We start from the raw sequence: 14,555 nt of genomic DNA on the forward strand, positions 1-14,555 counted from the left end.
TCGATGTCGGTTTACGAAACTCGTTAATTCGTTAAACGTTCGAGCTGCAAAAATACAGGAAAAGACAACGGGCGGAAAATGTTATTTTTGTTTAAAATGGCTCGATGGAATGCACTTGAAAGGTGGGTATTTTTTAAATGAAACTAAAATGATTAAAATAAATCTCCAAGTTTCTACCACTGTCGAAATTTGAGACATCTGTTCGGTACAAATATAAGAAGTATAAGAAGCTGTAACTCTCAGGATTGTTAATATTTCTGGAGCAAATCTCAAAGTGAAACGGTTCAGCTACGACTAAAACTAAAAGGAGAAGTAAAAATGGGAGTCTAGATAGCAATACCTCTAAAATAGCAGTAGACGGTGCCAAGAATCAGTCTTTCTTAGCCCCGGTGATCCCTAGCGACTCATTTTCCCATGCGTCATCCGCGCCAGATTCCCTCCTTTTAACCAGCGTCGGATTTTTCTTCGTTTCCGTGATGGTGTTCGTTGTCCCCCTTTCGGGACGCATTTCCGTTACGTCTTATCGGCGTAGGCGTACGAGAGTCGAAAGAGTAAAGGACTCATTAAGGTTTTAAACGGTCTCGCCGCGAAACGGGCAGATAAACCTCACCGCGAGGTGAAATCAACCGTCGTGGAATCGCGCGACGTGACCAAGAGGACAATGAGCCATATCAATCCTTTATTTCTTTCCCCACTCCCTGGCTACCAACGGTAGACGAATTCGTTCCGTTCGAACGATCGAATCGCCTCGAAAACGATCGGCTATTCAAACGGCTCTCGACAACGAATCGCTGGAAAAGGGGAAAAAAAGTAGAAAGGAACGAGGCCAATGACAGAGAGTTGTAGTTCGGGATGAAAAAGGAAAAGGAGGAAAATAAAAAATAGAGGAGTAAAAATAGCGGGGGCGTGGGGACGATCGGTCAACGCATCGACGAGGAATTCCCTTGACGCCGCAAAAGCTTCGAGCTGCCGGCACGAAAGTAGATCGACGAATCCCAGCCCTTGTAATCTTTATCGATACAAGGCACGATTTTTCCATCGGTCGTTTCGTTTCGTTTCGGGGCGCAGAGTCGGACTTTCGTCCCTCCCCCTCCACCCTTCATCGTCTCTCTCTCTCTCTCTCTCTACGCGAACAGTTTAATCGTATTTCACGGCAGATCACCTTGCCACCCTTTTTGCTATTTTGTTTCGTTTCACAGCAATTCCGGGAGACTGGCACCGTCGCGAACAGGCACACACGTGAGCCGAGGACACGCCGGAATCGTCAGCCGTCGACCGCCCATTAAATCCGCGGCCTGATCGAAATTCCGCTTCCGCCCCCCGCTGTCGCTCGCGGTTTATTCCGTCGATTTCGAGGGGAAAACCAACCTGGAGGAACCCGCCAAGAGACGACGGATCACGCGACGGAGAAACGTCGTTCTTCTTCGCGTCGTATCGCTTTCGTTATCCGCCCCTTTCTCGTAAACAACCTTGTTTTCCCTCCACGAAGAATAAATATCGCCTCGACCGCGCCTGAGCCCAGGAATGCAACGTATCGCGGTCATCCGGAAAAGATAAATAATTCCACAGACGAGTTAAGGGTGTATTTAACTTTGGAAGTTTTTTGCGAAGGAACCGTAACGCGTTTTGCAGTGAAATTTTCAGGATTTGTTTGCACGCGTTCGAGTGATATTCTGAAATTTTTGGGGTCGAAGGAAGTCAAAATTGGTGGCACAGGATCCCTTGAAACGTGGTTACTCGCTTCGCTGAAAGTCCAAGCGTTGGGAGCAGTTGTTAGACCGCTTGGTAAAACAGAAGTGTGTTTCCAAGAATGCAAAAAGAAACAAAATCGGTGAACGTACGTGTGCTAATAGCGAGCCGTGCCATTATTTCGGTTACTGTTTCGCGGCGGGAAAGAGAGAAAATTCCCGAATTGAAGAGAATGTGGCACAACGAGCGAGTAGAATGTGCCGTCGTGTAATTTTGCCTTAGAAAGTCTGACTATGACGTCTGACCCAACACGACTCGCACGGAAGTTCTTTCTTTCCACGCTGCAATCTACCTGTACGCTGTACTTATACGTAGAGCTTATACATAATAAATAACAATAATTAATTGTTGTATTCTGCGTCGAAGTGAAGTTTCTTGCGACACGTATCGACCAACGTTCGAAACTTGGGCGAACTTACATGTTCTAAAATTAATCGCAGGAGTACCTTTTAATCACCTAACTGTTAGTTTAACGAGACAGTATCGGATCCAGCTAAAAACTGTGTACCCACGAGCACCTGTGTACATAACTTTCTCATATAAAATAAATTGTAAGCAGCTAATGTTTCACCTCGTAACACTTTAGCTATAAGAATCGATTTAATACGAGTAACAAAGAGGAATTTTGTGTTACATTTCAAGATGTTAACCTGTGTTTTAATATAACACCCTATCAATTTCACGTCTGTCTTGGTTTAGTTCCGGTGAATGGATTATCGATCCTTCCTGTCAGTTCTTGTCACGAAAAGTCCAAGGGTGGAAGATGGCTGATCTCGGGGGCCAAACATTTTCAAACATTTCAGATAGTAAACGCAGGTAATTCTTAGATCGTAGTGATTTTACAATTTTGAGAGGACTTTTGCCTTCTCGAGTTATTCGTAGAACAAATTTGTTTATAAGAAACTGCTATAGTGTTTATGGGTCCAAAGAGCTCCTTTAAAATTCCGCAAAAATGCTCTAAGAAGGTGCATCGGTGCAGCGACCCGTTTTCCCTCGTGTCGGTTTTATTCTCGCCGGTAGCAATCGTTCGGACACAACGCGATAGATAAGGCTCATCGATCGAGCGGCGCTCGCCGAAACGCGTCATTAGCCGCCGTCTTGATCGTTCTCGATCGTCCTATAAAACTCATCCGTTTTGCTAGACAACCATTTGTTTCGTGCGTAAATTCGATCACCTCCTAGTAACAAAGCAGTCTTAAAAAATCTAAACTAGCAAGATGACCCGTGGATCCCAATCGTGAATAGGAAATAGAAAACGTTATATTAATCGAGTCTCCTTTATCGGGACTTTATTTTTCCAATCGACGAGTACCGTGAGCACTCGAGGAACCCGTCGCTCAAAATGGAAGAGTCGTTCCTCTTGTAGGGCAACGGTTGTCGATTGCCGGAAATGTCGGAAAGGAGGTTAAACGGTCGCCAAGAAAGCGTCCAGGACGCGGACTAAAGCGGGCGAGAAGAATCGGGCAGGTCGTTGTACAACGAAAGTGCAACGGCGCGAATGAAATTTCGCGGCTGAGCGAAGGGGAGTAAAAGTGCAACCTGTACGGCGCACACGCACGCACGTCCTCCGGTTCCCCCTACCTTCCTGGCGAGCATAGAGAGGCGTCTGGAGACGGAGAACCGACGGTATATATCATCACGTCGTCGTCGTCGTCCGCCACACACACTTTCGTATTTATCGGCTACGAAGAAGGGGAGGAAAAGGCCACGGGCGTACCTTCTGGCCAGTGCGTTCCGAGATTTCGCGGCGAGAGGACACCCGGACAGCAGGTTCACACGGTACCCTTCGACGACTATCGTCCCGTCGACCGATTCGTGCGCGAATTTCACCCTCGCGAACGCGGTTCCTCATTTGCTCGTGTTTTTCTCCGGATTGCTCGAGGAGGAGCGCGTGTCCCCAGGAACCGGCGCACACCAACAACTCTCGACATGGCTTCGACGATCAAGGTGAGTGACGAACGTGCAACAGGTGAGGATACACGCGCAACGCTCTCTGTGTACACGTACGCGCGGTGATTTAAAGTTTCCGAGTATCCCGAGGGTTGCGCGCACCCTGTCTCCCGTTGCTTTTCCACCCTCCAGCGCTACGTGGCTTCCGGGGGGCCTCGCGACCCCCCGAATTCGACGCCACTGGCCGATCTTACGCCGTTGGACATTTAGGAAAATAGTGCTCGGGGGATACCTGTAGCTTTTTCCCGAAATCGGCGATCGTTCTCCGCTTAAAACGGCTCAATTATCGCGGTAATCTCTCGCGCGGGGATTTCGGCTTATCGGCCATCGATAGCCCTCCAACTGGCTACGGAGCGATAATTAACCCCGGGAACGTTCCATTTTTCACTTACCCCGTTGTTATTGAATATGTAAAAGCTACTAGAAGGCAAAATAAAAGACAGTAACGGGGATCTTACCAAATGGAATTTACTATCGCGAGATTCAATTTCTGAAGCAACATCGACCCGGACTGTTGACGCTACAAATATTTTTCCCGGCGGAGTAAGAGGTCCAAATATTACTCTTTACGGAAGATAAATATTAAGAAACAAACTGAGATTTAATGGAGCTTCGAAAGCTAAAGGGATGGTTTCTGCCGCGGAGAATAGCCTTCGTCGTAGTTAATAACTGAACGCAAGCGTACAAAGTGTTTTCACGAGTGCAAGAATATACTAAAAAGAATTGTAAGAATCGTGGAAATGGTACGAACCCACGATCCTCGAATTGCTGGTCAACCATCTTGAATACCGATTTTATTTCTGGTCTTAACGATTCCGTTTCTTCTCCGATTCCAAAACTAGAGACAAAGAATATACAGTTAACGATAGGAAAATATTTTCTGTGTAAACTATTACTTTTAGAAAAGGGTATTCTATGTTTTTTATTTGCTTTTGAATGTAGAGACACTCTCGATTGTACGATTGGTTGCAGGATATTCTATAAAAATGCAACTATTGAATTCGCTATCTACAAAAACGAACGAGTTATTTAATCTCGACTTGCTTCGGTGTTGGGAGAAGGTGATGATCGAATGCTGGGGTGTCTGGAGAATCTAGAAGACGAGATAGAATTTCCCACGCATTACTTTGACGCGAAACTACCGACGCGCGAATCGTCAGTCCTTGGAGTTTGTCGACTACAGGTTCATCTAAGATCCATTTCCTCGGTTTGCACACTTTTCCCAAATCGCGTCATACTTTTCCGCAAGCTCCACGTACACTATGTGGCCTCCAACTCGATAAGTTAACCAGTAAATGCAAATTAAAAACGCAATGGAATCTTGTTCGTCTATTTTGATTTAGTCGAAAGAGGCCACCTACTTTGCGTTTAATGGGGTTTGAAAAAATAAATCCTTGGAAGAAGAAATGATCGATGACTTATGAACGAGAGTGTACGTTGCATAAGACCGTTCATCGCTTGTTGTAAATTTTTTGAACCACTTTTGCGCGACGCCATTGTATCCTTTTTAAACGCCCGTACATATTGTACGAGCCACCTGTGCGGTATTTGCCCCAAGATTAGAATCGTACAGCAAACACGCTAGTGTATGAATCATGCTGCGTTCACGTATTGTTCCGTAAGCGTTCCGAAGGTACGTTGAGTTATTCCAATAAGTACATTAATATTTTACGAGCATCGTAAAGAGCTAATATCGTTTCCAAAGCGTTTTCTCCGGCTCCGCGACAAAATTTAAGCGTTCCTCTTTTGCATCAAGGTTGACGCTAACGTAAACGTTACGCTAAACGAGTACTCCAGTTTCACAATCGTTCGGAGCCCCAGTAATCAACTGTCACACGCCAAACATTATTTTGCAACGCGATCGAAAGTGCTGCGATATCGTAAGCGGAACCTCCCGCCGGTCGCTTTCAAGTTACATTCTTACTTATCGATCGAACGCGCTGAAATTTTCAGTTTTTATCAATCGCATCTTTCATTGAACGAGTAGAGGGTGAGATTACAGCGAAGACAACAGAATATCCTGCAAACAAAGCGTTTAAAACATGTTTCAGATCGGTGATATATGTTAGGAATGCAGGGGTCACTTTAAAATGCTGTAACTTCGCGAAAAAAAATCGCAGCGGCTTGATTTTTTTTCAAATTAAAGGGGAAGGTTCGCACTTTGATACACTGTAAATTGCATATCAGGAAAAAATTCTTGCGAGTCCGTAGAGGGCGCTAAACTTGGCAATTTTTGGGCCCAGCATTTAAGGTTAAATCTAAGTTTGCGTGACTGTTCTAGTCAGGGCAAATAGAATAGTATTTTAATTTGTACGCCAAGGGGTTAAGCACAGTCGAAAGAAGCTGGCTCCCGTTCGAAATCCTCGCGATATTAAAGAGCCAATAAACGTCGGGAGGCAAAGAATTCTTAGCGATATCATCGAAAGGAAGGCACTAGAGTCGAGGCAGCCAATCTTTCGATGAAATTGTATGCATTCCGTGAGCAGTCTCCGAGCGTGTTCATTTTCGGAGTCGCGCGTAATAGAAGAGATCGAGGCCGTTCTGGAGGGATCGATCGATTCCGTATTTTCTTGTCCGTCAGCCGCGAGAAGAAGTTATAAAATTCTGGCACGTAGCTCGGCTCCACTCGAACGACCGAGACAGAGCCTTTATCGACGGTGTCGCAACGTCATAACTCATGCGTGCCGCAATCGTACGCTTACGTGTACGGCACAGAGACGACGGGCTGCGTGGAATAACAAACCAAACGGAATGATTTCTTGGCTGTTCGTTCGCGACTACCAACCCGCGACGCGAGTCGAACGAAGCCTCGTAAAAGAGAATCGCTAATTGCGAATTCCCGAGCGTACGTCTCGCCCTGATCGCGAATAATTAGCGGCAACCCTGGCCTTGATTAACGCCTCGACCGCCACGATTGTTCGTCCAAGGGAACGTCCGCCATATTTGATCGAATTTTACCAGGGGAAACGGAAATATTCAGTTATTGCGTTCCTAATGACCACTGATTGTTTAACAATCTGCGTGAATTAGGATCTGCTCGATGTTTGAAAGGAACGCGGGCTCGGAGCGTCGGTGAATCTTGTCATACAGGGTGTTCGGCCACCCCTGGGGAAAATTTTAATGGCTTCGTTAAAAAGTTATAGAAACATTTTCGACCACATTTTTTCACGATAGTATATAGGATTTCGAAGGTATGTGCATTCACCAAAAATGATGGTAACTGACCACTGCAACTATAAAATAATTCTTTTTGTACGATTTGAAATTTTTTATTTTTGCCGAATATTTCACATCTACACGAATTTTTTTCTCGAAAGTGGATAGGATTTCAAGGGTATGTCTATTGACCCCCGCAAACGAAAATAGTTTTTCCGTGAATGATTTGACATTTTTTAATTTAGTTTTTTAATAACTTTTTAACGAAGCCTCAGTCAAGAAATTTTCGTCTTATTTTGGCCTGTATTATTGAATATGTCTTTAAAAAAAAGAGGTTTCCACCATCTTAAAAACAAAATTGAACTATATTAATATTATGTTACACGGACGGTCAGTATTTTGTTTGCATTGAAAGTTAATTAAAACTATGGGTATGCTTATTAAATTTATGTACAGGCCAGCGTAGAAAGCTGTTTACAAAACAGAACTTCCCTGGGGAAATATCTGTAATTAGTATAATTTATTACTAAACTTAGCTTTAAAAGAGAGGGAAAGGAGAACGGGAACTTAATCGTAAGATTACTCGAGGAGAACGGATCTGTGATTTGAGTTTTATTAGCCTGACTACGAAACTAAAATGATTGTTCAATTTCGTCAGAAATACACGAAACATCAGCTCGATTGGAAGAGCAAAGGAACGAGAATCTTAAATGATAATTTCAAATATTCTTCGAATTGTTGGATGCGTGCAACTATTTGCGAAAATGTCTTCGGATTTTTTCCTCGCTATACTTATTTATAACTTTTCCTTTTTCTCTGTCGTTCAACTTCTACGAACGATCACCTTGGAGAGCATTTATCACATTTTCTTTGCCAGAGGAACGATTAATCACACTCTGAGCTATGAAGCGACTTTCATTAACTATTTCTGCCCGTAGATCAATAACATTTTCCTCCTTCGACTAGATACAAGTTTTTATTATTGCTTTACCTCCCATTCTGGTTTCTATTAAATACGACGCATAAACCATAACGACGACAAATAAACATCGCAATAAACGCCAGATAGTTTCCAAACATAAAATACGCGACGACAGTTAAGAATTTAGTGTACCATTTTAAAAAGGACAGTAAATTTTCTACGCGTTAACATTTTCGTTCGAATAAAAACAGTTCTGAATGTATATTTTACTATCGTTGAAACAACTAACATTCGTTGTTTATGGCACACTCAAATTGTACATTGTCAGCTATATTTTACGTGAAACTCTTTACCAATATTTTTCTTTGTCACCGTGTTTGAAAGATGAATATTCTAAGGACTTCGGACGAACGACAGATTCACTAATGCATTAATGAAATTAAATTAAACTCTAACACTTGGCGCGCCTCTCTATAACTTTCTCTCAAAGACACTCGTTGAAACTCTCTTTCCAAGATTGCTACAACTCTCTCCTTGATTCGTTCTATTCTTTAAACCGAAATCTCTACATACGTTCTACGACCTGTTTCAGACAGGATGGCGGGAGGCTAATCATGCGAGGCAGCATACGTTGTTAGCGTGAAGTGCTGCTACGAAACTGGCCTAATTCCCGCTGTTCGCTCGAAAATTATACTCTCGCCACTCGTTACCGAACGTAAGAGCACTTTCACAGGAGCAAATGGAAGAATCTTCGTACTGAAAGTTGCCTTGCAACTCGCGAGGTTGATAACCGCGTATCGAAACGAGAAAACCCCCTATTTTTAATTTTTTATCCGCTGGAGCTGTGCTTCTTATCATTCTTAAGCTCACGAAATATTTCAAGTGGTTCATTTTTACAAAGAAACGTGACAAGATCAGTTACAAATATCACAGTTCGAAAGAAACCTCTGCGAGGTTGATATCGATCGATCGGTTTCCTTTAGCGCGTGCCAAGTCGTAATCCGTAGGTCGAGAAGTCGATATCGATGGCGATAATCGGAGATCCGCGCGATAATCGTCCGTCGGTCGCTAAACGATAACCGAAACGGCTGTAAATTAATTTAATAACGACAACAACGGGTCTCGAACCGAGTAAGCAGCAGGGCGCGAACAATAAATTGTTATTTATCGTCGGTTGTGCTAGCAGCGCGAACGACACGCTATAACGGAATATTACGGGCGCAAACAGCACGAGTTTTCCCGGTCATCCCGTTCAACCGGTGAATTATCATTCATAGACTGTGACGATAATTAACGGGCCATACGTAGGTTTCACGCGGAGTGCATGGTCGACAGGAACCGTCAGCGTCTAGCTCGGACGTAATAACCGAGAACGTTACGGTTACTATCGCCGCAGTCAACGTGACAGCAATAAAATCTATATCACGACCATTTGCCATTCAGAGGGGCCAATAATTCTTCTAATCCGCGTCGATTTGCGGAAGTAAGCGGTTTGCGTGCGCGTACCCGAACCCGCAATCCAATCCACAAATCATTCCCTCTGCGCGTATATACAGACCGCCGGTGATTTACCGAACCGTACCAATTATTAGCACCCTCACCCACCGCCTCCCACCCCTAGCCCGCGCCCGGTGAAAATCGAAACTCGCGAACGGCTACGAGGCTGACGAGTCGAGACGCGGAACTTTCCGCGAAAAGTCGCGGACCCCGATATAAGAGTCCCTATAACTCCCAGCCCGCGAATAATGGTTGTTTTCCAAAGTTCGATACTACCACGACCCCCCCACGACTCGTTCGAGGGAAGTTCACCCCCGATCGGATGTTCGAAATACGTCAATTTTGGCAAAGGACGCTTGGAAACGACGGGTCTTTTGGTACCACGGCCTTTCCGGGGAACCTCGATTTCTTTTGTTCGAGAGCAAATCGGTGGTTTTTAATCCTTTTCAGTTCCCAAGAAGATCAAGTGCTCGAAATACGCGATTTTTCGAGGGTAAGGTCGGGCTCGGATAAAGGCGAGTTTTCGATCCCGAGTTCTTCCGGGGAAACTTTTTAATTTTTCTATTCGTAACAGTGTAAGTCGGCGGTTCTTAATCTTTTTAAGTTCGCGGTACTGTTTGAAAGAAGCTTTGCAGCCCTTTGGTCTTGCTGCACGAGGGAGAACGAACTCGGCACAGTTTTTAATCTTTTATAATTATAGTTGATTAACCTACGCCGTGCTAGCAACAGGGCGTTTATTATTCAACGCGTTTCAGCCCCCCCCCCTCCCAGTAGTTATTTTCTAACCGAACAAATCGCCAACCGAGAATATTAAAATGTGATGAACATCGGCTAGAAAATGATCGAATATGGGACAGCGTTGGAGAAAGAACATTGTACCATCGCGGTCGAAACAAAAAATATTCGCTAAAAATCGCAAACGCCGAGAGTCCGTGCTCCTCTCGGCAATTTCGAAAAAATCAAAATCGTGACATCCATTTATTCCGCGGGAACGGATGGTTTTGAGTTCACAGAAAAAGCACCTTTGACCATCGTTCCGGGATTTTCGATCGTTGCGCGATGGCGGCGAGGAACCGCGTGTCCTGGATCGCGTAGCGAGCAATTTAGAAACGAGCACGATCGTTAGAAAGGAACGCGATGGCGTCGAGAGGTGCACAGCGCGACGAAAATAAAATTCAACTTCGAAACATCAGTCACGGTATACGTTAAAAGGAACAAAATACAGGATTCGTGTCACGCGCGCGCACACACACCCACGCACGCGAATCTCCGGGATATTCCCTGAAAGTATGTTCATACGTCAAGCGGCTGCGATTTTTAATTGGAACTATTTTCTATACATCCGTTGTACCTCCGACGAGCCGAACGTATTTCATACATTTTCCCGACAACGAAAGGCCAATCCTGTGACTTTGACGGCGGAAGTCAAGATCCTCGCAAAAAAGGGTCGCGCCAACGAATTGCAAACCTTTGTAGAGATAGATTCGTCCGTTGGGAATGATTTAACAGTCGCCTGGGTCGGTAACTCAACTAATACACGTTGCTTTCGCTTTGTAATTCTTCAAATTTCATTGCGTCCCCGGGGGAAAATTCGCGCGATTCGCTCCATCATAATTTTTCAATATACAAAGAATCCGTGGTAATTATTAGGAAGATTTTCCTTATACTAATATCGAAAGGATTCTACGAAGTATGTTAAAGCACCGGAGAGATAATAAACAATGGATCTTTACACCCCGAATGGCCGTATGACGGTACAAATTTAATCAACGAAAAAATTGTAAATTACAAGCACTTATAAATTCTTTCGGGGAAGGACGATTTTAATTCCCTAAAATGGCCCCGTAAAGTTGCATCGGAGCAGCTTCTATAAAAATGAATTAAACGCGTCGATGGCTATCCGTATTCCGGGCGATTTTCCCGTAGCTTCCGTTCCGGGTCCAAAGAAAATATTGAATTAATCACGGTTAGGTGGACCGTAGGTGGAATTGCTCGCGTAGATTTCCTTTACACGTGGACGAACTATGACTACAGATATCTACTGTAAATAAATCGAGACAGCTCGCGCGAAAATACGGCCGCAGCGCCCGCTAACAGGAAATGCGTACTTCTGGCGCACGACAACGACCGGCCTCGTGTTGCTTGTGTAACCCGCCAACAGATAAAGGATGTTCTACGGCGAGCTTTATCGCAATAGATCTATAGTTTATAGTTTAGACCCCTTTTCGAGGTTTATCGCCGTAGAAAATAATCGTTCCATTATCCGAAAATTGTCTGGCCGCCACGTTGGTTCCAATACGTCTCTACTTCCGCCGTAACAAGTTTCCTTGTACGAAACAAAATGACCAGAGATCCGTCGAAACAATTTTTCGACTCGAGGGTGCTCGCGGCCAGCCTGTTACGGCGTCGTAACCGCTAGTTTGCGCCAACCGTCGAATTAAAAAACAAATTTGCAATCTTCCTTTGACGATCTTCCCCTCCTTTCGAGGTACGTGCGGCGTAAATCCGGACAAGCCCTTAACAAGCTGTATCGTTGGATATTATTAAAGGGAGCCGCGGGAGAAGTAATTTAAAAGGTAGCTCGTTAGTTGGTCGACGCACGCGATGTATGTGACTGCAACGCGCACACGGAAACGTGTCGAAGCGGCACACCGGGCCAACGTGGGGGAGGCAAACAAACGGAGGTCGTAGGTAACTCGCATACCGTCGTTACTCACGGTGGTTGTTGCTTGTTTAGCTATGTTAGCTTTGGCGTGCTTCGCCGGGGCTGCGTTTAGCCCCCGTGTCTCCCCTGCTAGCCTTTCCTTATCCCCTTTTCGTTATTCCACCCTACCAGTCGCGTATATGCGCGCGATCCTTTCGACCTTTACCATTGGACGAACACCCACACCCCGAGTCTCGACGTCGACTCGCACCTGTTATCTATCCCTTTATTATATTCGCATCTAATTTCCTCTTCTCGAGAAGCGCCAGAAACTTTGGCTTCTCGTTTACCGGGCGAGCGCGGTTCGGGCAAATGGAGCAAACAGACACCAGTCTAATTTCCTTTTTAAGGCACCACCCACGCTCCGCGCTTTACCGCGTTTCTTCCGTTTCCTGTGCGCCCTGGGTCGTTCCACGGATCCTAAACCCGCCCGAATGTTTACCGTTCCGGTCCGAAAACTCGATGCCCGACGATAGACGCGACAGATACAACCAAATGCACCCAGAAATACGGGGCTACGATTTTTAGATACACCCCGTGATCTTCTCGTCCTGGAGAAAAGGACGAGTGTCGTTGAGTATCGTTGACCCGCGAATTTGGTTAATCGCCCTATGTACAGCCTCTATTTACCTAAACCGAGTATCTAACCGTCTCGAACAATGTTCCAGCTGGCGTTTGTCGCCTGCACTCTGCTCGTCTGCGCGGCTGCGGCGGAATCGGAAGAAGGACAGACTGGAAGATCGCGAGTCACCGACGATCAGCTCAACTTGGCTCTGAGCGACCCGCGTTACCTGAGGAGACAGCTCAAATGCGCCCTGGGAGAGGCGCCCTGCGACCCCGTCGGAAGACGTCTAAAAAGTAAATCGATTTCTAGCCCAAAAATAATATCCTTACCTCGCGACAATTTTAACTTTTCCCCTCCCTATCATCGAGAAATATTTCGCCCTCGTCTAATGTCGGTGGATTCAAAACAGAAGCAATTACGGCGAGAGCATAACGCGGACGAAAGGGGGCACGGCGGGAATCGGTATTCTCGTCGATTCAAAGGATAAACTGATCTCCGTTCGGAGTTAACCCCATTTTGTGGGAAACTCCGCGGCGGTCGGAGCTAGGCGAGTCATCGAATTGCTTAGATCGGATTTATACCCGTATTTCGAGGGCGCGGCGTGTTTCCCCTCGACGACTTTGCCGATAAATTTCTATAAAGTTACCAGCAGAATTCGATTTAACCCGGGCGTTGTTATCCAGGTTTAGCACCACTGGTTTTGAGAGGCTTCTGCCCGCAATGTAGCCCCGAAGAAACACGACAGATCAAGAAGGTCCTTTCACACATTCAGCGAACCTACCCGAAGGAATGGTCCAAGATAGTGCAGCAGTATGCCGGAGTTTCGTAAGACGAAGCACAATGGCGACGATCGGGCGGACGACGATAAAAAGGGAAGAGGAACCGCGACCAAGGGAAACGAGGATCTGTTTAGAATAGGCCTCTGGTCGATCGTGCGTCTGGCATCGACGTTACTTGTTACGAACGAGGGATTAAAAAACGTCCTATTCGTGCGTTCGAGGGGCTTCGAGTCTTCGATTCCGACCCCCCTCGAATGCGTGTACTCTCGTTCAGTATTGTAAACAGTATTTTATACGTTCTACTATAATAATATATCATCGAAGGGGCATGATAAAACACGGGCAAATTCACAATCCTTTCGAGAGTTAATTAATTAAAGACTCTAGTCTGGAACCTTACAAAATTGTCTAAATTGTCAAGAAAAATTTTTTTCTCCCTCGATATTTACCCAATTTCAACTACTCCGCGAAGTTTAATAATCTTTCCCCCCAATTTGTAGTACAATCAGTTTAAAGAGAAATGTTTCGCCGTTACAACGAGCCCCTCAAAGTTGCTGTAAGATTTTTGGTTGCCTAGTTATGGCGTCGACATTATACGATAATATAGTTTAAATAAACTTATCTTTAGAACTTTGTGCCTGTGCGTTTAATTATTCCCAATTCCGAAGAACGATTATTAATTCATTTGACAGGTAATTGCTCGCGATTCGACGCGACAAATAAAAATATTAGGCTCTCGTTCGAGGGTCTGGGTTCGTTCGATTTAAGCTGACGAGCTTTCGGTGCTCGGTTATCGGCTTTATTCGCGGCAACGATCGAATTTTATTTGCGGAACGAGGAGAGTTACGGATGCAGCGCAAGTCTGCAACTGGTGACGTCAGAAGCGAGGACAGTAATAACGGTGGATATGCAAGTAGTGGGAAAGTAATAAGCCGGTTTCATATTTTATATTTTATTCCCGTGACTCGGTTGGCTTCAATTTCGCTGTATTACAATAGACAGCTTTATTCCCGGTAAACTGCACGAGAACCTGTCTACGCTGGCATCGTTTTATAACGTCTGAACTCTCGACGAAACGTTTCCACGAATATTCCCCGATACCGGCCTTCCTGTTTAACCAACGTTCTCTGTAGTCAGTCGATGTTGAACCAAGTTTCGCTTTCTACGAGTCGACCACGAGCACGTTACGCAACGATCGCAACGTTCAGTTCCTCGCTAGCACAGCACGTGACT

At 45.2% G+C, this 14,555-nt stretch overlaps 1 protein-coding gene across 1 annotated transcript; it reads left to right on the forward strand.

Moving 5' to 3' along the window:
- Window positions 1-3,425: 3,425 nt before the first annotated feature.
- Window positions 3,426-13,906, forward strand: Csp2 (chemosensory protein 2). Its single transcript, XM_076764480.1, has 3 exons — window positions 3,426-3,696; window positions 12,647-12,836; window positions 13,227-13,906. Exons 1-3 carry the CDS (start codon window positions 3,679-3,681, stop codon window positions 13,370-13,372), a joined length of 354 nt encoding a protein of 117 aa, XP_076620595.1. The 5' UTR covers window positions 3,426-3,678; the 3' UTR covers window positions 13,373-13,906.
- Window positions 13,907-14,555: the final 649 nt, after the last annotated feature.

This window comes from Colletes latitarsis, chromosome 4, assembly GCF_051014445.1.
Source record: "Colletes latitarsis isolate SP2378_abdomen chromosome 4, iyColLati1, whole genome shotgun sequence".
Taxonomy (NCBI): domain Eukaryota; kingdom Metazoa; phylum Arthropoda; class Insecta; order Hymenoptera; family Colletidae; genus Colletes; species Colletes latitarsis.